General features: G+C 40.7%; 1 protein-coding gene across 1 annotated transcript; it reads left to right on the top strand.

The window, feature by feature from the left end:
• Nucleotides 1-6,541: 6,541 nt before the first annotated feature.
• Nucleotides 6,542-7,913, top strand: LOC108104037 (galactose mutarotase). Its single transcript, XM_017209872.2, is given in 3 exon segments — nucleotides 6,542-6,936; nucleotides 6,997-7,551; nucleotides 7,553-7,913. Coding segments are annotated over 3 exon segments (1,104 nt in total). The 5' UTR covers nucleotides 6,542-6,609; the 3' UTR covers nucleotides 7,775-7,913.
• Nucleotides 7,914-25,277: the final 17,364 nt, after the last annotated feature.

Here is a 25,277-nt window from a genome sequence, read left to right as displayed (position 1 = left end):
GAGATGAAGACTTCTCAACAAGTTTAAAGTTCCTGTCGAACTCTTGTTTCCCTCTGTTCTATTTTTCCGTTTTTCTTTACTCTCTCCTCCAAAAAAAAAAAGCTGACTAAAAAGTTGCAAGTTACTCGGAATTTATGTAAATTCGTGCTGCATTAAAGATACAGAAGGCGCAATGAACGATGCAGAAGTTTAATTTGGGCCAAGGCGGAGAGCAAGAGAAACTAGAACTTCCTTGCTAACAGCATAATCAATAATTCGATCTATGTACGTGCCTATTTTTCCCAGAAAACTTTTCACCTCTGCGAAAATGCAAACACATCTTCGTTATGACGTTCCCAATTACAGAGGTCAAGCCGTCAGCAGTCAGCATTCAGTAGTTGAACGAATAAATATACGGTTAATTAATGACTGACACTGATGAGCTGGCCAACTTTGTGCCTGTGCTGGCACTCTTTCATATTTAACCCATTTAACTCCTAATTAATACACTTCACACAAATTCATTTTAATTACACAAAATAAACCAAATATTTATGTAAATGCCGCCTGTCACTCACTCGTATGCGTACATTTCCCATGTTAATTACGCATCTGCACACCAAAAAGTCGACGTTGCGAGGGCGGACAAGCGGGAGAATCCTTTCACCAGTCCAATGCCTGTCAGCGGCATTTGGCAAGCGGTAAAATTAAAAAAAAAAACACACACACACAGAAATACAACATAAATAAAGCAGCAACCAGCCGACAACACCGCCATCGTCAAAGTGAAATAAAATTTATTTGCGGAAATAAAAAAGGATTGCTTACTTTCTGGCAAGGCCGTTAAATCCGGCAATACAGTAAATACCGCTTAAGGGGTAAATTCAAATCACATTCAAAAGGATTTATCGGAAGAACGAATCTTTGTAATTGTATTTTTCGAGTTTAAAATAATGCCTTTAATATTTACAGGTAAGACTTGGATTTTAGATTAAGAAATTTGTTGATAGTTCTTAAAAATTAAATAATAATATAGCTTAACTTGTTACAAAGCTATAATTATTATTAAAACAACTTAATCTTTTCTTAAAATTATTATTTATGCTAATAAGATTCCACAGATTAAGACATAATTCATAGAATGTATTTGCTCAATTAACCATGGAATCAGCTGCTGTAATTTGTTTATTCCAAGACTGGTTTTATAGCCAGCTGTTCAAGGACCTTGATGGAAAGCAGGGAAACTCCCTCCCACCCCACATATAGACACCGACAAACAACACACATGCACACGGGATAGACGCATTTCGTTTGTAATTAGTGTCGCAGCGGCTGTTTCGCTTTTGCTGCTGCCGCGTGTAAATTCAGAACATTAATTTTCTTAATTAGGAGTATGGCAGTGTCCTTAATTGCTAACAAGCCGTCTCGCATATGCGACCATGTGTATTTCATCTGGCAAATAGAGCTCCAAATGCAAATGCTTATTAAATTAAATATGTATCTTTGAGACAGCGGTCTCATTACCATATAATTGAGTCCCACAAATGAATAAGCCTTATAAGCCAAAAGAAATCTAACCGCGATACTTTCGCATTAAAGAGCAAATCAGTGGGAAATATTGGATAGGAAAATCGGGAGAGTAAAGTAGCTGAGCAGAGAACGAACTCATGCCCACATGCTGCCCGGCGAATGTTGGTCCATTATTTCATGATTCCTTTGCCATTTATCACCTGCAGGCACTGACCGCAATCGTTCTGCGAAATTACAAATAAAATGAATTGGGACCCGGGTTGAGAATGGATGGAAAATGGCCTGCAAAGAGGGATAGTCGATGGGGGTGAATTTACTACACCACCCATTTGGGGTGGTCAAAACAAAAGGGCTCTCACCTGGACAATTTGTCAAATCGCCACCGCAATTGCTCTTGCCGAGCTTCGATTTCTGGTCTTGGCCCCGGGCATTAAGGCGACTGAATTTCCCTCACAGCCATTGTCGATAGAAATTAATTGAAAAACTTTGCTCAATGCACGCGGTTAGCTAATCGTCAAATACTTGAAATAATTGACCGAATTAAAATCCCTGTCGAGGGTCCTTCACTACTTTGGGCAAAGTGCTGAGTATCAGGTGAAGACTTCAATGTTCCAATTAGGTCACACAAATTAGTCCAAAGACATCAAGTTAGTGATGCATTCCCTTTAGGACATTCCAATGTCTCTTGTCAATTGTCAAAGTATTTCATGTGAGTTATGAAACGAATTTATTAGAAGAAAGAATACAGAAATTCATTCCCTTCAAGGTAAAGGCTTTAAGTGGAACAAAGCAGCCTTTTAGAAGCTCACCCACATGAAATTCAAATTGCAAGTTTCTAGGCAACAATGCAGAGACTTTCTCCGGAATATGAGAGAAATCTGTAAATTGTCATTCCGAAAACAATTCCCTTTTCTTGCACTGTCAATATTCTGCAACTCCCATCTACTACCCGGGAGGCTGAAAATTGTACATTTTCATATGCCATGTTCCCATGCCGGAATTCATATTTCTGTGAATATATGCATGTAGACCAGTCAGATGAAATTGTTTTTGTTCTATAGGCATTCCGTACTGCCCTCTAACTTAACACGATTTTGCACTCGTCGTCCTGCCGGACTCCTGTGAAAATGCCGAAAAAAATGTATTGCATATCAAGTGAGCTTTTGGAAACTGCTGAAACGGGTGAAACTGGGGAAACTGGGGGAAACTGGGACAAGTGAACAACTATGTAAATGGCTTTTCATTTGGACCATGTGACAGGCCAACTGCACTCGCACTTATTTTGGCACATTGCACTGGAAATATTTTGCAATATTTAGCCATTGATTTGCCTCACACCTTTTTACCTTGTTTTTTTCTGTCGTTTTCCGTATTGTGCAATTTGACTTTAAATCGATTTGAAGAGTCCTCCGACCGACTGGACCGAAACAATTTAAATTTGAAATCGTGGCAGTGCGAGCGGTAAATAAAATCACCAACTGCCAGTTGAAGAGCTAAATTTTCCGCTGCTGACAGGCCAATCAAATTGCCATGAAATGACCAAGACCGATGTCCGACAAACCGAAAACAGAAATCCGAAATGCGGATCTAATTGAAATTCACGCCGGTGTTCGGTGTTCGGCTTAATTTTAAATCAAATTGCAAAATGCCAAACAAATTAATCGCCGTCAATGTGTTTAAGTCGAGTCTGATTTGGCCAGAACAGTACACCGAACAGAGAACAGAGAACTCATTACAATTTTTAATTAATTTTGACAATAAAAATTTCGTTAGCCAGTGGAGAACGGTGTCGGCACTTTTGCCCAAATTTCTGGCTGACAGTTTGATTGAATCTGGCAAGGGTAAGGGTCGGACTCACCGGATTGATTTTGGGTCTCAAACGGCACCTCAAACGGTAGCTTTTTCCTCTTTGATTTCCCCAGAAATGTAAAACAATGTCAAAAGTTGTTAATGGCCGCAATCAAAACCGAAAGTCCCGTGCCCAATAGTGCACCTTTGTTTTCAATTTGCGGAAGGTAAAAATTGAAATTTGCATACAGAGCTCTCGAAAAACTACGCGTGGTGTCTACAAATTAAATTCAATATTGGAGTTTTCCTTGGCGTAAAAGAAAGTTGGCTGACTGGCTGACTGGAAATACCGAGATGATGACCATGGCGACTCCGCTCTCCTGCTGTCCATCAATCAATCAAAGCACAAAGGTTACCTGAGGGAGAAATTTGCATGGGTTCACGCAGCACTGCCGGCGACGTCCCAAACAATTTGTGCGGTTTGCCTTTTTTTGTGCGCTTCTCCTCGTCCATCCCTTGGGTGGTTTCCTTATAGGGGGTACATGGATGAGGGGCATGACGGATCCACAGCCTCGAATGGATGGGTTGAATGGTCCTGGCTGGGGCAAACTTAACCGCAGACGTATGGTCAAAAAGCTCTGGAGAATTGGCTCATGTTTTTTGCAAAGAGCTGTTTCTTTGCTTGCAAAACTTTCTGCATACCTTCTAGGCACTAATGGGTAGCAAGGGGATGATAGATATAGCTTAAAAACTTAACTGCAAATGAGGAAAATTGATTATGACTTTTTATTTTAGGGATATTTCTGATACTTACCAGACTTATCTGGTAATGTTTGGCATATCTTTATTTTATGTTTTTCAATCATACGGCATACTAAGGGGTATCAACTTTGCCCATCCCTAAGTATAGTTTTCCAATTGCTTTGCATGTCCATTGCTGATTTCTTTTTGCGTTTTGCTTTATGCCAGCCAAGCCTGAAGTGGCCGGCGAGCAAGTACAGAAAGCCAGGAGAAGAAAACAGCCGGGGGTAGAAAAAAATAGAACTCGATGGCAGGGCGCCGTGTGGTAAATGGTTAAGGGCATGTCATGGCAATTTGCATTTTCAGCTTGACAAAGGATGTGCAGGACGATATACGCCCGATACGCCTCGAACCCGCTTCCATCCACGCTGATGGCCAACAAACCCACCTACTATTCAATTTTTGGCCAGGCAGCAGCTGCTGTTAATATGCAAACTGGGATTTCTTTTGTGGCTTTGATTTCGGTCCGTTCCGCTGGACAATCGCCGCTCGAAGCCACGGCTCCGGTCCCGGCTCCATATTCAATATCATGTTCAATAATTTGGCCTCGTCCTGCGGCACAGGACATGAAGAGTAGCGGAATGACTGTTCGTAGTGTATGTACATATAAAAGCAGATGGGTAATATTTGTGGCCCTGCCATCATTGATTGCTAGCGCTGAGCGTTTAATAGACTTTCAAATATTGCCACTTCGGCTTCGATGGGCTGCGGATGCTGCGGCTGCCGGGATATAGGCCAATAAGATAATTAATGTCCTGGGAGTAAGCAACATACCCTACCAGCCTATCCGTCCAAATCCACCCCACAAGGCGCTCAAGGCGTCGACAAGGACGAACTGAAAGCTGGACCAACTCGCTGATTGCCTGCGTTAATGTTAATTGCCCTTGATGAGTTTTATGCGCTGCGCTAATGAACAAATGACTGCACATCGCCAATGCCAATATGTATGAACGACCAATACGCCGGCCATATCCCTGCACACAAACTATGGGTTGAGTATCGTGGGGAGGAGGTGAAGGATAGAGGGACATACATACATATTATCATGGCATTGTTAGCCGCCGGCCGGGCAACATTTAATTGCCAACCGGGGTCGTTTGTTTTCGAGGGTTTATGCCATTGATAGTGTGTCTACATGAAGGTGGTTAATTGAATATTTAGCAAAGCAAATTTAAGTCACTTCTCGTTAAGCCACAATGTAAGTACGGATTAGGCTTTAATTTAAGTGGAGTTGGTTACGTTGGCATGGCTTTAATGGAGAACATTAAAGAGCAGATAATAATACAGCTACTATATTCCTTGAATTTTCGAACAGTTTCCTTTTGAAAAACCATTTTACGAACATTCCATTAGCAGCAAGACTTCCGCTCTTCTACAAAACATGGGGGCGCTGTAGGTTGAATGCCACTCCATCACGTTTTACAGCTGATGTCCCGGCTTGTATCCGAAATTTGCATACAACAGACGCCAAAGGGAATCTGAAACCGAGAACAAAACCACCGCTGATGGCTGTCAAAAATAAAAAAGCAAACGTTTGCTAAATTAAGCAGGAAACCAAATTCCAGCACCGCTGTGCCCGGGATTCTCTGGCAAGTTGCAACTTGCAACGTCGCCTTTTTGCGGTAATGTCGGCGACTTCAACTTCATTTCCTGCCCGCAGGACTAACAGCAAGTCCAAGACATGGAACAACCACCCCCAATTTGCAAGGAGCGGTCGCATCTGCCTTCGTAGGCGTATACGTAATATTGTGCAAAAGGCAAGACCGAAAAATGTGGCAACAAAAATGTGCCACTCCACAACCGCAATCAGAGAGTTTTCGTAGAGACGCAGCAATTTAAGCCAAGACATTGTCTCCCTCGTCCCGGCCACTTAATGACTTCCGCAAATAAAACGCTTTGTTCTGGGACAAGTTTAAAGCATTAGCACATTGCCCCAAGGAAGCTGTTTCGTACATATTTATCAGACTGTTTTTAGTGCAATCTGCTAATGCATTTGGCTGTGCGACTAATGAATATTAATGACCCACACCACCAGCAACCTCCGAGGGCCGGGCCAAATGGCAATAAAAATATTTCAATTAGAGCCAAGCTGCCAACACATGCAGCAAGATCAACGACTTCGTTAATGCCACAACAAGTTGAAGATGCAGCTGCAGCAACCGCAGACAAACCAAACAAACGGCACACAAAAAGATAAACCGATGCCAGCACGTTGGCATGCATAAATGATGGCCAACTGGGGAGCACCCCGTAATGCTGGCCAATTCGCATTTTCAATTGTCCGAGACAGCACATGCCCCATCAAGTGCCGTAAAACAAAACAATCCGGAAATGCTTCATACACCAAGGAAAATGTCTGGTCACTGTATATATAATATTAAATATTAGAAGCCATTAAATAGTTTATATTTTTTAGAATCGAGTAAATCCGAGATTTTAAGTCAAGCTTACCAGGCATTTTCTTTCAACTTTTTAGGGCACAGGAAGGAACCACACCTGGGGGTCACCAAAATGTCTATCACCGTAGAGGAGAAGAACTTCGGCTTGGCCATGAACCCTCTAACCCAAGCCAAGGAAATGGTGCGCTCCTATATCCTAAGGAACACCAAAGGCATGTCCGTGACGCTCATCCAGCTGGGAGCCGCTATCCAGAGCGTCTCTCTCCCAGACGGCTCTAAGAAGGTGGACGATGTTTGCCTGGGCTTCGACGACGTTGCCGGTTATGTGAATAACAAGGACTTCTACATTGGTGGAACCCTGGGTCGTGTGGCTCACAGGGTGGCCAACGGCGAGTACACGGTGGATGAGAAAACAATCAGCCTCTCGAAGAACATCCAGGTAAAAAGTATATTCTTTTGATAATCTTTAAAGGAGAGCTAAAGCTTTATTAAATTCCAGGACCAGCTTCATCTAAACGGAGGGTTTATTGGATTTGACAGCGTCATTTGGGAAGTGATGCAGAAGACACCCGAGGGTGTTGTCTTTCAGCACGAGTCACCTCATGGCCACGAGGGCTATCCAGGCACTCTAACCTGCAAGATCACCTACAGACTGGACATTAATAACCGTTTGTCAATCAGTTTCGAGGCCACCACTGATCAATCGACGGTGGTCAATCTCTCTAACCACGCCTTCTTTAACCTAGCTGGTCATGGAGCCGGAGCCAAGGGACTGGCAGAGCACACGGTGGAGATTGCATCCAGTGAGATCGTGGAAACGGATGCTTCCGAGATCCCAACAGGGAACTTAACCCTTGTGGCGGATACGGTATTTGATTTGAGGTCACCCATTGTTTTACGCGATCGACTTCAGGAAATGGAAAATAATAAGATGAAGGGCTACGACAACTGCTATGTGGTCAATGGAGGTCAGCTGCTGAGGTCCACTGTAAAAGTGGCCAAGATCGTTCATCCGCCCACTGGCCGATCGCTGGAGGTCTGGACAGATCAACCTAGCTTTGCAATTCTATACCGCTAATGATTTTATCAGCGTTCCTGGAAAAAGAGGATTTCGATATGTGAAGAACGGAGCCTTCTGCGTGGGAACACAGAAATTTCCCGACGCCATGAATCACCCGACGTTCCCGTCGATCAATCTAGAGCCCGAAGAAACATATCGCCACGAAGTTCTATACTGGTTCAAGATCGAGAAGATCTGCAGATGCTGCTATAAGTGATAACCAACTTCTAGCTAAGAGGACTGATAGATCAAAGGCTCCCCCACTGTTAAAATAATTTACTCAAGCTAAATTTTGTCCACATTCCCCAACTGCATATAAAATTCTATAACTAATAAAAAATTTAAATATTTGCCCGAATAAATTTCAAAGATTTCATTTTTGGTTAGGGAAGAGCTGCAAGGTGGCCCCGCGATAGCCAGACTATAAATTTACCACAAACAATATGCAGTAAACCGAATTTCGTTGCTCCAATTTTGCAGTCACCTGTGCGAATAGTCCGTTGTCCTGTGTCCATGAGTCCATGAGTCCGTGTGTCAGTGTGTATTTGCGGCAAACCCTTTGGGGTTATCAGCTAACATGGGGCCACCTTGTCAAAATAAACCATTCAATTAGTGTTGGAAAATTGAATTTTCCATGCAGCCTGTTGATGCGGTAGCTGTGATAAGCTGCGGGCCATCGACACCCTCCGCATTTCTTGGCCATGGCAAGGCACAAGAAATTTCATTAGCCTAACGAGTTGTTTGCTCGAAAGGCCGAGAGAAAAACTTTGTCATCTCTCGGACTACGGAAGTTGGTTTTGCGGAAGCCCCAAGACCTTGCTTGCCATTCAGTTCTTATGGAACTGAAAAACACAGAATAAGTGCTTTTTTTAGAAGAAGAAACCAAGCGAGAAAACTGCATCACCTGAGACTAGAAATTGATTAAAATTAGCCTTGGCTTGAGTGATCCTTAAGCAAAGATATGAAGTAAGCCTTCAATGGGTATAAAAGAACATTCATTGCAAGTAAATCTACCAATTAATTAAAGGAAAAACCATTTGTTTTACCCTTACTAGTCGTGGTCGTACTAATGATGACAATTCCCAGGAACGACATTAATCTGTATTCAGACAGTAGGCCTTGGTGACATTATGGTACCGCACAAATAATGTTAACAAGCTCATAATTAAATATTTGCACAATATTTTGCGTGATTAAAATAAAAGTCAAACACAGCTAAAGCAGAAAACAAGAAAAAGTTGTTTAAAATGCACAGCACACATAAACATGAAATGATGACAGGCTCGGCTTCAGGTTAACCGCAGAAACGCAGAGCTCACTAAAAATAAAAATTAAGCTCGCCGCTGCTGATTACCGAACAAACCAACGAAAAACGTAAAAAACACACACAGAATCATTTCAATGGGAGAAAGGTTAACAAAATTTACAAATAAAAAAGGAAACGGAGATGGGAATAAAGGCAAACACAAACAAAACGCTAAACAATCAAGAGTGAAACTTCCCCTCCGCAGCTGCTGCTGTTGCTCTTTAACAAATTCATTATAACTTTTGCTATTAAAAACATTAGAAGCGACTGTACGCATTCCATTCAGACTAAAAACAGGGGACGAATCCCCCTTTCAGCTTGCCATATATTCACGTTTGGTGTTCTTCAGCTTGCCAGGCGGAGCAATTTAACCCAAATGCTTATCATTTAGCCATTTAATTTAACCTTTTGCCCGGCACACACATGCCACCGAAAATATAAAAGAGCAGGCATTTTTGGCTTAAGAGATATTAGGGGTATGTTGGCATGTAAATTATACGAAATTTATATCACAAATTTAAAATAATTTTGATTTTTTCAAACAGTAAAAAATAAATAAATAGGAAAAATATAAGAAAACCAAGTGGAAACCAAGAGTTAGATCTTCTTTTACGCACTTTGTTCTTACTTATTCCAGGGTATTCTTAAAGCCTACTACTAATCTTAACGTTTTTTGAACTTTTTGCATATCACAGCCCATTCCCCTAAGCTCTGGCTTTGTTTTTAATACAAACTGCTGCTCATATTGCTAATGATTTTGGGTCACAGTCATCCGCACACTCTCGAACCCTTTACACACACACACACACACATATCTACCTAAAAACACCAAAAACACCCAAAACACACATTCACGTAACACTTATGGCAACACGTACTTCGGGTCCGTTGCCAGTTTTTTGGCTCTGCTGCCAGCCGTTGTTAAGTATACGCCGCATTGCTCTGTTTTTCGGCTACTATGTAATGTGGCCACTATCCACCAAATGCCCACCAACCGCCCCCCTACCATTGCACCTTCGTTGCTGCACAAATTAAAAACGCGCTACTCTATCTCATTTGTTGCCACTGCGACTCCAGCATTTTAATAAAATGTTGTTGCTATAAACGTGATCCTGGCTCTAATTGTTGTTCCTACAAGGATACTCTCTGCCGTGTGTGTGTGTGTATGTGTGAGGAGAATATATATAGTAACAGAGAGAAAAGTGTAGGTGGATGCTTTAATTTTTTAGTAAATGGAGCTTGTGCAAAATTGTGTGTAATTAGTTAGTCGGCAACTTTCTTTTTTCACAAACCAAAATTAGTAAGCAAGGTTGTGTAATTGGGAAGAGAACTGAAAAAATAACTGCTAAAATTAGAAGTGCAAAAAAATCTGCAGAAATAACTAAAAGAAAATGATGTCTTCCTTTTTTTTGAATTTACACAAATTTTATAAACTTTTTAAAAGTTTAGTTGCCTAAACTCTTTCATACTAAAAGTATATTCGATTTCACTTCATAATATCAAATTATTTTATTAACTAAAAAAGCTACAAACAAGCATATCAAACTGCCTAAAGTATAGCCAGCTTCAATGTCAACAGTAAACCAACTCTTCCTCCCTTTCAGCCAGACTGGATACGGATGAGCTCTACTTGAGCTCTTGGTTATGCATCAGTTGCATTTGCCTGCTTGGGCCAACCTGGCAGATAACTATTCTGAGGGCCAACCGGCATTAGGATGATTTTGTTAATTGAAATTCGACGGCAGAGTGCACAGGAACAATTTCCTTTTGTTGCACGTGCGTTGCGTATACGCAGTGTGTAAACCGATGAGGATGATGATGACGGCGATGATGACGATGCTCCTGGTGCAGGCAACAGGAACAATGCCAGGCATGCGCTAATATCGAAGAAAGCTTTTGTAGTCCGCCCAGTTCGCTTCATTTGACGCAATCCTTGCCTTTTGTTTGCTCTTCCCAGCTCCTGAAGCTCAACTTGCTGTTATACCCACGTTAAGAGCACGTCCAGCGATTGTATTTTCATTTTGCTTGTAAGTTTTACTATCTTTTACTGACACTCCTGGTCGTCCTGGCCATTGTGGCCGTTCAGCCTGTTGTCTGCCCGCCAGGACCTCCACTATACCGCCTGGCCTGGCCCGACTCAGTCGACCACTTGGGAACTCGTTTTCCTCGCGGCTTTTCCCTTTGTGTGAGTGTGCAGCACAATAAGTTGCTTTCCGCTTGCTTTGCACGCCATTGAAAATGTTAAACTTACGCTTATTGGTTTTGCCAGTATGCAGTTCACTACGTAATTACACCACCCAGCAAGCTGAAGCTCTGGCAATGCAGTCTCAGTAATAAAATTATAATTTAAGAAAGTAAATATTTTAAGTAGTTTCTTCATGCTAACAAGAATTTCTTCTGTTCTGTTTACCACATGTTGACTGGCTTAACTCACTTGCAATTGCTAATTGACAAGGCTTTAATTGAAAATCAGTTGCTTATGCCATAATTTCCTCAAATATGCATGAGCAGAGTAAGCAAAGAAAACTCGGAACATGCAACATCTGAATGTCAGCCTCATAAAGCAACCATAATGCGGCAGGCAAAATCTGAAGAATAATAATGCTTTCAGTGTAATGAACTCCTCTCTCAGATTTTTCTCATCCAACGAAGATACATATAGCAGCACTGGAAACAAAAGGATTCGAACTCAGAATAATTTTTATGAAAATTTCCTTTTTTTTATTATTTAGAAAAAGTTAAGGAATGTAAGCTTCTAGTTTCTTAATAATACTAAAATAAAATAATTAAGCTTTCTTTACCTAAACTGTTTAGCAACTTTTTTCAATCTTTTGCTGATTTTTCTCTAACTGGAAGAGAGAATGAGAGAGAGCAAATAGCACAGTGCATTCATATCCTGGATATAGAGGAATACTTTGGCTGACCTGGCTGTCATAGTGATTGTGACAACTCCACGAGCCAGTCAGGCTGACTTTCAGTTCCAGGACGAGTGCCAGAGTCCCGAATGTGTCTTTCGGGCCATGCATTGCTAAAGGCAAACAGTCAAGTTTACGGCTTGGCCTGGAGGATGACTTCCTCTGGTCGAGCACTTTGTGCTGATTAGGAAAACGTTTCAATAATCCCGACCGGGATGGGAATTGTCTCTGGACAAAAAGCGGGCACAACAATTGCAGTTCAGTTCAGTTCAGGGCACTGAGAACTTTCGAACGAATACCAACTTGGCCTTGCCGGTAATTAAGCCTTAAATATCAACAATGGCCAATTGTTGGGCCAAGCTCGCTGCTTAATTAGTCAACTGACTGGGACAAAGGCGTTTTGTTGCGTTTTTGTATATTCACTTTCGTTTTCACCATCAAAAATCATCAGTCAGATTTAATCAGGGGAGAGAGGGAGGTTGGTAGCAGGCAGAGAATGCCGCATTGTTAATGCCGGCATCAATATTAATTAAGCCGCCCTTTTCGCAACCACAGGGGAAAGAAGCAACGTTGACTTGGCCGATCTGTGATGGCTGACACAAATCTGACAGCACTTTGACATCGAACGCATTCTAAGCAGACTACCACAACATAAGCGACATGTCAAAAGCCAAAAGTGACTCGCCAAAGATAGGTCCCGCGATATCTGAACAATCTGGAGTTGGCTGGAAAGGCTTCCTCAGCTGATGCTGCTGAAGTGGCTGACAGTTGACAGAAAGCCCGATAAATTTGGTAACAGTGGAATTTCGTTAGGTCTAAATATAACTTGGCCAAGAGCTCGGCAAAAGCAATAACAATAAGAAATTCTGCGAATGCAAGCCGAAGAGCTTCAACTTGTAGGAACTTGTAAAGGAGCTTTGGATTTCTGTTTCGCGGAATCTTAAAAATGCATTATTAGGTATTTTTGTTATTTAAAAAGAAGACTTCTCTTGAAAGAGAAGTTTGATTTCATTTTCGAAAAATCTTAAAATTGTAATTTAGAAACATTACGGGTTTCGTTTTTCCTTTACAGAATATTTTCAATAAAAGATATTAGGTAAGTTACCCCATTACCTTAATTCTTTGTAAAATCTTTGACCATAATTTCACCACTGTGCCGCGTCCGCATTATGTGGCAATAGTTTATCGAGGCTCAACCAAGCCTTGCTTGGTTTGGCAATATTATTAATTATTTTTGCAATTAACGCGTCATTGTTGCTGCATCACGTTGGTTAAACGGCTGCGTAAGCATTTTGGTCTTTCTGTCCTTTGGCAGCGAGTTTGTTGGGCTTACACGCGTCATAATTAGCGAGCTTTGTGCGCCCGAGTTCGCTCATTTGGCGCCTTTCAAGCCAGGTTGGGCAGATAAAGTTCGCAGCAGGCGGCAGTCGAGGTTATAGCCATGCCATTGGCAATGCCAATGGTAATACCAATGGCTAAGGCTTATCCACCGCTCAGCCTGGCGTAAGCCGCTAAAAGTGTTGCTTATCGGGCGGAGACAGTTCGTCACATGCAAAAACTTCCGGCAGGCTGGCAGGGTGGCCATGTGGAGTGTGCACATAAAAAGTTGACGCAACACGCCCAGAAGACATGTGAACGTTTTATTGGCATTAAGGGATCAAAGGCAGCTCCGTCACGAAGGGTGGCCCAAAACTCTTTGTAGGGACCTCGTCTAAAGGGAAAGCAAGAGCGTCGGCCATGTTTGCACAGGCATCCACGGGTACTTTACTGAAATTTTAACGCTGACACAAGAAAGATTTCAAGAACGACTCACACAGACAACAGACAAACAAAAAAAGTGGAAGTGCACATGAAGAAATGAACTGCTTTCAAAATATGGCTAAGATTTCTTTTCTAAAATAAAAAATCGAGTAATTAAACCTAAAACTTAAAGATTTGCTAAAAAAATGTCAAAAGGTTGCCACATTCTAGAGTAAAAACCTTTTCGGAAGCTCGTCATTTTCTTAGATTTTTCTCTAGGTGCAGAAGGAAGCAGGGAAAGGCCACTAACGGCGACAAAGGCAGCCATAAACTTTTAGGGCACACGCTGCGTATACGCAATCAGCTTTGGGCAAACATTTACCCAAATAGTTTTCGTTTTTAAAGCAAGGAAAGCGCCAAGAACGAACCAAAAAAAAAAAAATACAAGAAAAGCTTGCTTAGCTCGGCATTTTATTAGCTGCTTATATGTGAATGCGAATTTAGTCATAAATCTGTAGACGCGCCGCCGCTCTGCGCACTGTCGCATGAAATTGAAATATAGTGTGATTTTCACTTTAGCCAGTCGTCGAAGCTTCCGAGCCAAGCGAAAATCTTGCTTCCTCCGCCTCATTCCGTGACCACTGAACAGCAATGGCAACGGAATTCGGTGTCAAAAGCTCAGAAATGCCAAAGGAAGCCAGCAAAACAAGTGTTGAAAGGGGCGAAAAGTACTGCTAGATACCCTATAATATTACAGAGTGAATGAAAATGGTTGAGAAAACGACTATTTGATTTTGTTATTCCTAAAATATATAATATAATAATATTAAAATAAGTCTTTTTTTATTTTCTAAATGATTTATGTTATTAAAAGAACATTTTTTTAAGATATCAAGATTAAATAGACAAGTAAACCCTGAATCGATTTGGTCTTCGACTGGAGGGTGTGGCAAAACAAAGAGTGAGACCATTGCAAAGGAAGCCATTATCCTTGCGTTATTTATGACAATTTCCTTATGAGTATTGCCAAAACTCTCCTTTCAAGCCACCACCCACAATGGATCGGCACCTCCGACCTGCCAGTTTCCCATTCCCCATCTATTTTTCCATGGACACATGTGCGCTTTCACTTTCTGAGGCATTTCGGAATGAACTGCGACGCCTTTGGCGTTTGACTTTAGCGCGGACAACGGGAGACGACAGCTTTTCCACCATTGCGTGTGGTTTTCTGGCGGGAAATGGCCATGGAAATTGGGAAATGGGAAATGGCGAACGGCAAATGGCAAATGCAAAGCGTTTCCTTGCGTGTCTATCTAAATGTTTTTATTAGTTATCAGCGCCGTTTGTTATTTGCCTACTTTGCCACTCGATTAATGTTTTTCTAACGTGTCGCATGCCATTTGTTCTGCCTGTGAATATTTCAGCAGCTTTTCTTCATCTAATATCCAGAAATGTGATTAAAACTACCGAGTAAAATGCTGATAAAAGTGTAGTTACAGCACTTAAAGTGCTTGCGTGAAGCTCTTTGTCTTTAATGAGCCATTAAATATGTGAAGTACTTTATGAATTCCACTTAAGCAATTAGACTAAAACTTGTTCAACATCTATGGAAGTGGCTTACGGTGAAAAGTAATCTCTCTTTGGAAAATCATTGAAATGAAAGCCGGTGCAGCCCTTGAAGGTGAGTCTCGGAAATTCAATATCATTTTGATGGCTTATAAAGTCAGTTTGCAATCTTGATTGGCATAAATTGTGGGAAAATATTTTTCATTTTCAGCCGCCGTTGCTGCCAAATGTATATTTACATATATCTGTGGGTGGTTTTTAACGTTTTTTTTTGTCATGCTGGTCATATATTTAATTCGCATGTTTACTTGTCCGACATGTGGCTGGCAGCGGTGCACACGATGTGGTGAAATGGCCAGTGCAAAAAGATAAATACCCAACAGGGGCATGCAACTAAATGGGCGTGTCAGTCGAATCGCACCGTGTGGCGTGCTCATGTCATAATTCTAAAATTTGCGGTTGTCATGCCACGCGGCAACAAAATAAAGGTTAATGTAGGTGGGCTGGGCTCATGCATAAATAAAGCAGGACTGGATATAGTTACTCTACAGTTTCAGTATCTTTTGTTTTTAATCTGAACAGATTTAAACTATAAGGTTATGCTTTACATTATTTAATAGAAAACTGCAGAAGTATTTCTGATTTTAATAATTGGAAATGTCATTCGACGAATTCTCAAAGCAAGAAAAGAACACTGCTGTCCACACTGATAGACTCCCAATCAAGCTGAGCCAAATTCCTTTGCCAAACCGACTTCAATTTCTTTTATTTAAAGCTATTCGTTTGCTTGATCTGTGTAAAAGCGTTTGAGTCATGACAGCTATTTCAGTTCGATAAGCTTCACAGAGAAAGAGAGAGTGAGGAGCAAAATGGAAGCTTCTCAGACAGATAACCGTAACGGTATACACATATACTCCTATACAAACGTATATGTGCGATAGTTAAAGGACCCGGCCAATCTTTGTATCTGGCGAATAGTTTGAGGTAATTTGTTCGGGTTGAAGATGAAGATACTGCTAGGGCTGCAGAGTGGGTGGGATTCCTGGGGCAACAACACTTTTCGGCTGCATAACAAATACACTTCAATCAATGCCAAATGGTCGTGCCGGCAATCACAGGACACACAGAGCATACCCATACATATGCACACGGGGTTTGGCCTCATATGTGTGTGTGTGTGTGTGTGGGCGCCACAAAAATGAAAACAAATTTTGGCATGATTGCTGATTGTTTGTCTTTTTCATTGTTTGGCACGAATGCTGCCTCTGCCAACGCAGGCGCACATTTATTGCTTCCCAATTGGAAATAAAAATGGCGGGGTGGCAGGCAACCAGAAAAGAAGGCTCACCATGTAAAAAGAAAACGAGTAACGTTGGCCGTTCAACTTCAATTGAAATAAAAAGCATGGGAATGCGGTATGTGCACAATGTGACGTAAAAACACTTGGCTTCTGGCTGGTAGGGGAGCATATTTAGATAGCGGAATACCCTTTAAAATTATAGAGAAGAAAATGTTTAAAACAATTAAGAAGTGAAAGAAATAAACTCTTTTCCTGGTGTAAGATATTTCCAAACTGACTTTTTGTACATTGACATCATTGACATTTTGGCATCACGGCCACAGTGTTGCATTTTCAGGAGTTAAGTAAGTCTGAATAAAATTTAAAGTATTAAGTCTTACAAATGCATTTACAGAACCACAAAAATACTCTTAAAATTTTAATTAAAACACAAATCAAAAGCTTTATTTTTATGTAGTTCCTTTTCGCATGCCCTTTATAGTTTCGGTAACAAAAGCTTATTGTGACCGAAACAAATCAATGGGAAACCCCAGATACCCCATTCGATTCGTAGGGTAAATTGAAACACTCGAGATACACAAGGTTTTCTCCTTGGTCTGGCTTTTGATTTGATTTGCTTGGCGGACTCCTTTTTTTTTTTTGCCTTTTCCCCGAATTTTTTCCTTGTCGTATTCCATCGGCTAGGTTGCAAACATTTGCCGCTGACTCCGGGCCTTGCCGTCACCGCTGATTAAAACAAACACAATGCCGGCGTAATGACGACATATGTACGTCTGCGGATTGCTGGACCCATCCAGCAGCCCCAGCCCACGAAATTCTCTCGAAACCCCAAGCCCCAAACCCATCGCCTTTTTTTCCGCACAATTGTACAATTTCGTCTGCGATTTTTTTTTTTACGCCATGTTTTTTGTGAGCTCCACCGCCGTACGCGTTTTGACTTTTTCTCGAGCTCTCGAGCATTGATTCATAATTGATTAGCATTACTTTGGCTATTGTTCGATTTATACTTACATATACATATATACACATAGTGTGTGTTCGTGTTCAGGAATGTTGCCCTTGGGCAACGTCTGCGATGTTAAATTAAGCGTAAATTTTTCGGTTTGCTGGCGCATTTTTGATGAATTTTATTGCTTTGTGCAATTACTTTGCTGATTTTATGTTTATTTATAGTCATGCAATACATCTTCGCCTTGATTAAACAATAGAAATGCGTAGGGCATAATAAAAACCAGAATATTTAATCATTTTATGGTTGCTTTAACCTTCCACTAAAATGCTTCTTCAATCTTAAATTTCATTTCATTTATTTCAATTGCCAAAAGTAATTCTCTTGCCCTTTCTTCGTTTCTTATGAACTGTGCGAAATCTTCATAAATATTAATTTTGGATAATTTACGCCCCCGAAGAGTATGCTTTAATAATTGCCAGAAATATTTTGTAGGTCCTCCTGCTGCTGCAGCTCCATTAACTATTTTTAATTAGACTGGCTGTGCATAATCAGCTGCAAGTTTTTCTTGTCCAACTCCTGCCGAACGGACTTCGACTAACGAACTGCGTGCTGCTACCGCTGCTGCTGCTGCATGTTGCATTTAAAGTTTTTGTAGCGTGCAATGTTGGAAATCATTTTAACAGTTTTCTACCTCCCACCCCTACCAATTTATAATTTTCCTTCTGTTCCGCAACTTTGCTCGTATTTTCTATACACAAGTTCAGTGCACCCCCAACACAGACAACCTGAAAAGGAGCCCCAACACCAACTTCGCTTTTGTTGCATGCTTGTTCGGGTTACCTGCTGGCTATATATAAAGTACCCATTAATCGGAGGGGTATATTCGGGTATATAATTCATATTAATATGGCTTGGCAAGGAGGTTTCATTTGGTTAAAGAAAGCAGTCCAGTCTCTAGTAAAAGTCTTGATTTTAAAATAATATTTCCATGGTACTAACTAGTTTATAAGTTAGTAACAACTTTTAAACTCTTGCTCTTTTTTGAGGCCGCAACTCCTTTTCTTCTTTGCGGCGGTAACTTGTCTGTAATTATGAATGGCCAGCGGGTTAAAAAAGAGGTACAAAAGTCATTGACTTGCTGCACCCGCACTTGCCTTTCTGTTCAATTAAAAGTTTATGTGAGCTATCTGCCTGTTTCATTTAATTTGCCCGCGAGTCCTGTTAATCAGTTTGTTTAAAGGAAAGCGTAACCTTTGAAATTGACAGGTCAATTGCAGGGGAACTCTACCTCAAACATATGTTAACTTCTAATAAAATACTCAAAAAAAATGTGCCTTTCAAACAGAGGAAATTCAGAAAAAAATTTGCCACAAGCAACGTACTGCCCTCAGGTCAAAGTGCAATCGATGTTCCTGTCCTGGCCACCACCCACATCCTCACTAATTGCAATGTAAAGTGTTTAGACACAATTTGGTTGCTCCGAGGCTGGAACTCTCGGAATTTTTCCTCCTCCATGTGCTCACAAAATTGCTCAATTAAGTATGTGGGTTGAGTTGCTTGTTTTTCCTCTTCTGATTTGTTGGCCAACAGTTATGTACTCGGGTTACTCACTTTTGGCAATTGCCCACATCGCAATTTTGCTGTGCAATCTAATACTCAAAACTTGAGTAGCTCAAAGCTTTAAGAGCTCGTAGCAAATGACCAAAATTAACAAAACAAAATCATTAATATTTTAGAGGCTTAAAACTAAACAATTAGATATTACGCTTAAAATCATTTTACTGGTTTTTGAAGGACTCTTGACAGACAATTTTTACAAAAAATATCAATTAAAATGAAAATAACAATGAAAAAGTAATTGAGAACTCAATTTCTGTTTAACTAATTAATCAAATTCCAGATTTACTTTTTTTTGCCAATATTGTAGGTTTTCCCAACATCTCTTCCCAAAACAATTTAAATGTCAATTGAGTGCTTAGGGGAAATCTATCGTAATCGAATACTTTTTGTATGTGCTCAAGCCTTAGTCGCTTCCATCCCGTATTAAATACTCCTAACTGATTTCGAGAGATTGGCCAATCCCAAAGCTCTGACAAATAGTCGACCATCAGGATGCGGAGGAAAAGCGTTTTTTGTTTGCCGAAATTTTATCTATGCATGCCTCTGACCCAAGACCAAATAACGACCATCAAACAAACTTTGATTTATGACAATCTAGTTCATTTGATTATTGCTGCCAACAACTGGACACACGCAAGGAAAACTGCCGGGAAGAGTTGCTCCCAGTGTGCGTGTGTGTGTGTGTGAGTGGAAAACATTTTCAGTTTCCATTCAAATTCAATGCTAATCTACTTGCACAACAAGCCACATTTCCTGCCAGGCCTAGCGGCTCGCTCAAGCATCATTTATCAAGGAACTGGGGACCGTTGTCCCTTTTTTTCTACTTTTATTTTTTTACTTTTCCTGGGCAGTTTGGCTAGGAGTGCCGCCTGGGTTGGGCATTATCAACACACATCGGGTTCATTATTTTTATCGTACAAGTGTTAGATACTTCCTTCTATCCCTGGTTTATATCACTCCGGCCAACACGCGCCGCACATTAAGCAGCGAACCGTATTTTAAAAGGGCCAACTTGTGCATTAACTCTTGTGCAACTGTGCGTATACGTAATCTAAGGAGTTACTACTTCCGAACGGGTGAAAAGAAAATAACTCTTGCTGGACTCTTTAGGGGTGTGGCCTTTTGGAAATGCTAATTTTCTTAGGGCTACTTTTTATAGTTATAGAAAATCTAAAGTAAATTTAATAGATTTTTTATTCAAAATTTTCCCTACTTAATTAAACTTTAATCTTAATTAGACGGAAGTCAGCTAAGCTTTAGATTAAGTTCCATTTCAAAAGCTGTCTGTTGCTCTGGGCTTCGTTGCCATTAAGTGTTTGGAAGCCCAGCAAGTCCCTGAGTCAATTCTCGCTCATTTCTATGCATCCCAGTGCCATCTGAGTCTGTTTTTAATTTACTCCGGCTTCGGAATGAGTTGAGTCCGTCTTGGAATCATAGGAATCACGGGAATCAGAGGAGACTGTCAGCTTCATCGCCGCCGGCTGCAGGTTAAGCATCTACTTGAACCTCCGAGTGGTGACGTTACATGAACTGAGGTGTTTGTTTGGCATCTGGCTTTGACATCTGCACTCACACACACCGCACCACCCATAAATTGAAGGAGTTTCTGGGCTTTACGAGAGAGAAGCGTTTTGTACCCTGTACTTTATGGGTATGTTGCTTGGAATTTACATCGTTACTTTGAGATATATACAAGATGATGCTTCCTCATAACTAAAACCGCTAATATGTGAAATTTTAAAAGGAATTTAAGATCTTGGTTGCTGTTTGATTATAGGTAGTTTAAGCTCAATCATAGTCTAGGCATGACCACTTTTGGTTTCTTTCGCACTACTTCTGAGCTTCGCTACAAAGTGCAATGCGAACAGATTGGAAAATCCTTGTCAGTTGGTTATGAGGAAGTGAAATGGTGTGAGCATAAAGCTTCATCTAACAGAGTGAATAAAGAACATAAACCAATTAAAACTAGGATAATCAAAGGAAAATACTTAGGTTGGAGTGATAATTTGACAACTAATAATAGAACGTAGAGCAGATAGTGATTATATATACAACCATTTAAACAGTGGTCAACAAAGTTGATTTAATAGATTTCACTAAGAGCGATTCGCTCCTCTTCCCACCCATAAAATACTTTACTATGGAAACTAATCCTTCTCCATAAAATTAGACCCATGGCCAGGGCTTAGTCCTGGCGGACTTTTCTGTAATTCCATGTGTGTGTGCTCCAAAGAGAAGCCAGCGAGTCCGGCAATCAAAGCCCCGGGCCCAAATTTTGGTTTGGCCTGGCTCTCGAACCCAAAAGCCTAATGAAGCAATTTCGGAATGCCGCAAGCAGTGGACAGATGATGGAGCTGCCAGCGAGCGGCTAATTATATACGTCGCCGAAAAGAGGGCTCTGTGGCAAAGCTGCTTTAATTGGCGCACGCACAGAATTACATCCATGATTTTCCACATACGTTAGCAATCATTCTCATGTGCGTGAGTGACATTAGCAGCGATTTCCTGCGAAAAATATTATCAGGTAGATTCGCTGCTGCTTTAAAGCCAAATAAAAGTATTACAATTTCTCTGTGTTTCTTCTTAAACATTTATTCGTTTTTAGTTATAAATTTATCAAAAACAAATGGTATTCCGCATTGGTAAGAATTAAGCAATTTCAACCAAATTCCCAGAGTAACGAAATTTTCCGAATAATTTCCCTGCTAATCTGTGCCCTTAGCCAGGTGTTCGGCTAACCGCTGACAAAATATGGATATGAAGGCGAGGACAGAATCTGTTTGGGCCAAACTTTCACCTTGATTTTCGTCATGGGCTGCGTAATTAATTATTTGCGCCACTAAGTTGTGTCATTCCCATTCCGGGCGCATATTTTCGCCAGCCTCAATCCGTCGTCTCGGTCGTCGTCTGGTGGCTCTTTGCATAATTCAGTCGTGGCCAGGCTGGTCACGTATCGTGCCCAAACGGCGTGATTAGGGTTTCTCGGTTTTGACCTGGAACTCGGCCAAACAATTGCCGCTGAAAAGAGGCCGGAAAAGCCACAACATGCGTGTGTGCCACAACATAGTGTTGCTGCTCCTTCGCTTTGCCACTGGCTCATTAAATTCCCAAATCAAAGCAGCCAGTGTCGAGCTATTTTAATTGTTTACGTTTATTGATATTTGTGCGGCAATGGTGGGACTAAGCACTAATTTTCAATTATGCAAATGATACTAGCAACATTTTAATGAATGTAATTTGATGTTTTGCCTCAAACTTTCCCATCGTAACCATAACCCATTTCATTTTCGGTTTGTTTAATTTGAAGACCTTTTCTTTTTGGCGTTTCTCGGGGCTCATTAGGAAAGTACGAGACAGACATAAATAATCTCAGCACCGCATATATATTAATTGCGTATATTTTTCAGCGATGTCTAAGGCTTCATTAGTCGCCCGAGCAGCCGAAAACTTCTTAATTGTTTCATTAATGCAACGCAATCCGTTTGCCTGCCACTTAATTTCATTTTATTTGTGCTGTCGTCACCGTAACTCTTGTTGCTCTTGTAGTTTTTTAAATAATTGTCCACAATTATTTCACCCAATTTAACAGTTCTTTTTCGTTAGCATCGTACGCATTTAAATGACGTCATTTATATTCGGGCGGGATAAGCACTTAATGCAGGATTACATCCAAAGCGTAGCAAAACGGGTTGAGACACGGTTTGAATGCCCCATGCCTCCCGCCTCAGTCTCTGTCAGAATAAAAATAAAATATTCAATTAAACCCGTTCCGGATCCGTTGACGGCGATATTAATCTGGCGTCATTTTTATTCACCGTATTTCGCTGCCATTTCTGTTTGCCATTCGCTGTTCGCTGTACAAATTAATTAATATAATTGTTGCTACCGCAACGCACCCCCACTCTGGGGGGCGTCGTCTTTTTTTTTTCCTAATAAAATTGTATACCTGGACACTGACAGGGGCAACCAATTTATTATTTTCCCGTGGCTCTGAGCCACTCCAGCCTGCGAAGTGAAGTATTTTAGAGCTATATATCTTTCATTACCATATTTTTCACTATGCATTTCGTGTTCAGTTTTAGTTCGCCCACGGGGATTCTTTTAGTTGATTGGGCTTAGACGAACTTTAGTTGATTTTCATTTCTATTTTAATTTAATGAAAATTCAAAGGGTTGTAAAGGATGGGTAATTAAATTATCAAATTAATGACATTAAAAACAAAACATTAAACAAAAAAATCTAAAAATAAAAAAATACGCTTCATAAGCCCTTACGTTTTACATTTTTTTAAATTAGTAATGGCATTCCTAATACATTTTGCAACTAAATCCATAGAGTACAACGATATCTGCCCTATTATGTTTACCCCTTCATCCTCTTTTGTCAGACTTTATTCATACATACTTTTTCGCTTTGCGGAACGCGAAATTTGCCAAAAAAAGAAAGGGGGAAAAAAACAAGGGGAGTAAAATAAAGCAAAATAAAAACCATGAAATGTATGTGAGTGAGTGAATGACTGCAGTGGAAATGCAAACTGCCAGTCAGTCAAATATACTGAGTGCGGACTGCACTCCAATCCAAATAAAAATCGTGAACCTCGAAATAAAGTAAAAAAAAAAACATTGCCTACTTTTTAGCTGAAGTGCTGCGGTTGATGGGAGAATGTGAATGCGGCGGCTGCTTTTTGTTGCCGCCGCATTCACGAATGGTTAAAGTCATTTATTTCGAACAAATCATTTGCCACAACCCACTAACGAAGCCTCCGCGCCTGCTGTCAGACACGCCTTCAAAATAAAAACTAACAAGTTAAAGCAAGAACGAGCCCATCCCTGAATGATTGGATGCCCAAGGAGCCAAGGGCAATTTTTCAAATCGCAGTTAGAGGCAGGGAGAAAAAACTTTGACTGACGCTTGTCGTTGTCGTGCGAGATAAACTTGGTTCGATGCCCAAAGTTATTGAGGCGCAAACAGTTGGCTCGGCTTAGCCCGGTTTGAATGGGTGACTTCAAAGTCCCGACACTTAACAAAAATATTCCATTTAACGTCAGTTAATGAGATATCCTAACATTTTATCCCTTCTGAATGTAAAAACACATCTGAGTTTGTATGTTATCTCTTAATTTTTCAAAGAATACTAAGAAATTATGCAAAAATAAATCTAAATTTAAGATTATTTTAAAACATATTTGTTTCGAGTGTTTTGACTCATTCTTTTCAGCTTCACCCCACATATTCGCAGCAAACAAATGTCTGAAGCTTTATGTGCAGACATAATAAGACCGGCAGTCGGCAGTCCCCCTACTTTTGTCGGAAAACTCACGCCCCAGACAAACCCCAACTGCCTTGAATGGAACCCTCATTGCCGTTCAGAGTTTGCCGTTGTATGATAAACTTTTCTAATTGTCAGTTTCAGCAAGTGACAAACGACAGAAATTATGTTATCTTATCAAAGTTGGCGATACTTTTGCTTTCCCCCCTAGCCATCATGGCCCTTTCTACTGGTTGGTTGGTTGGTTCGTTGGTTGGTAAATTTAAGGAAATTATCTTTGAGTTCCTCTGTTTTTGTGCTATTTGTTCAGCTATTACCTATTAACATTACAAAGCTCATGTGTGTTTGTTATTTTGTGGCTGAAATTGAGTTGCTCCAAATTGACTTCCTTCCTTCCTTCGGCAACCCCAAAAGTTTATTAAAATGCAGACTGTTTCTGTGTTTGGCTTCGTTTTCGGGTATTTATTCCGTTTCCCATTGCTGGCAGGCACTTAGCCAGACATCTGCTGCATTTCCCAGGCCTACTTTTTCGATTTTAGCCGGGGAATATCACTTTACCATGTCCGAACATTGACTGCAGTGTCTGCCAAATGTTTTCTTGATTGATAACCACTGGGCGAATGTTTATTTAATAAATGAAATCCCCAGAATCCCGCAGAGACGATTTCTTTTGTTTCACAAAGAGTTGACAAAAAAAAAAGAAACGAAACCCTCAGAAGATTTTGTTTTAGTTCCGTCTAGTGTTTAATGAAATTCCTCAAGGGTAAGCCAAAACTCTCCCTCCATCGTCGTGAAAAGCTTTTCTTAAATAACAGTTAGACAAGCAAGCATACAGAGTGGATATCTTCCTTACTTCTCATTTTCTTTTTATATTTTCTTGTATTTTTTTCACTCTGAGAAACGCTGTCAGGAATGAAAGGAAAAGGTCTCACGTAGCCGGGGATCCAAGCTGAAGTAGTAATAATATAAAATAAACTTCTTCTTCGTTTTAGCCATCATATTCCACTGGCTCTGCAATTTTTGTGTTGCGCTCTTTATGGCGTGAAGCGGAA

The sequence above is a fragment of the Drosophila eugracilis genome, unplaced genomic scaffold, assembly GCF_018153835.1.
Source record: "Drosophila eugracilis isolate 14026-0451.02 unplaced genomic scaffold, ASM1815383v1 contig_445, whole genome shotgun sequence".
Lineage (NCBI taxonomy): Eukaryota > Metazoa > Arthropoda > Insecta > Diptera > Drosophilidae > Drosophila > Drosophila eugracilis.
This window is presented reverse-complemented; position numbering and strand designations above follow the sequence as displayed.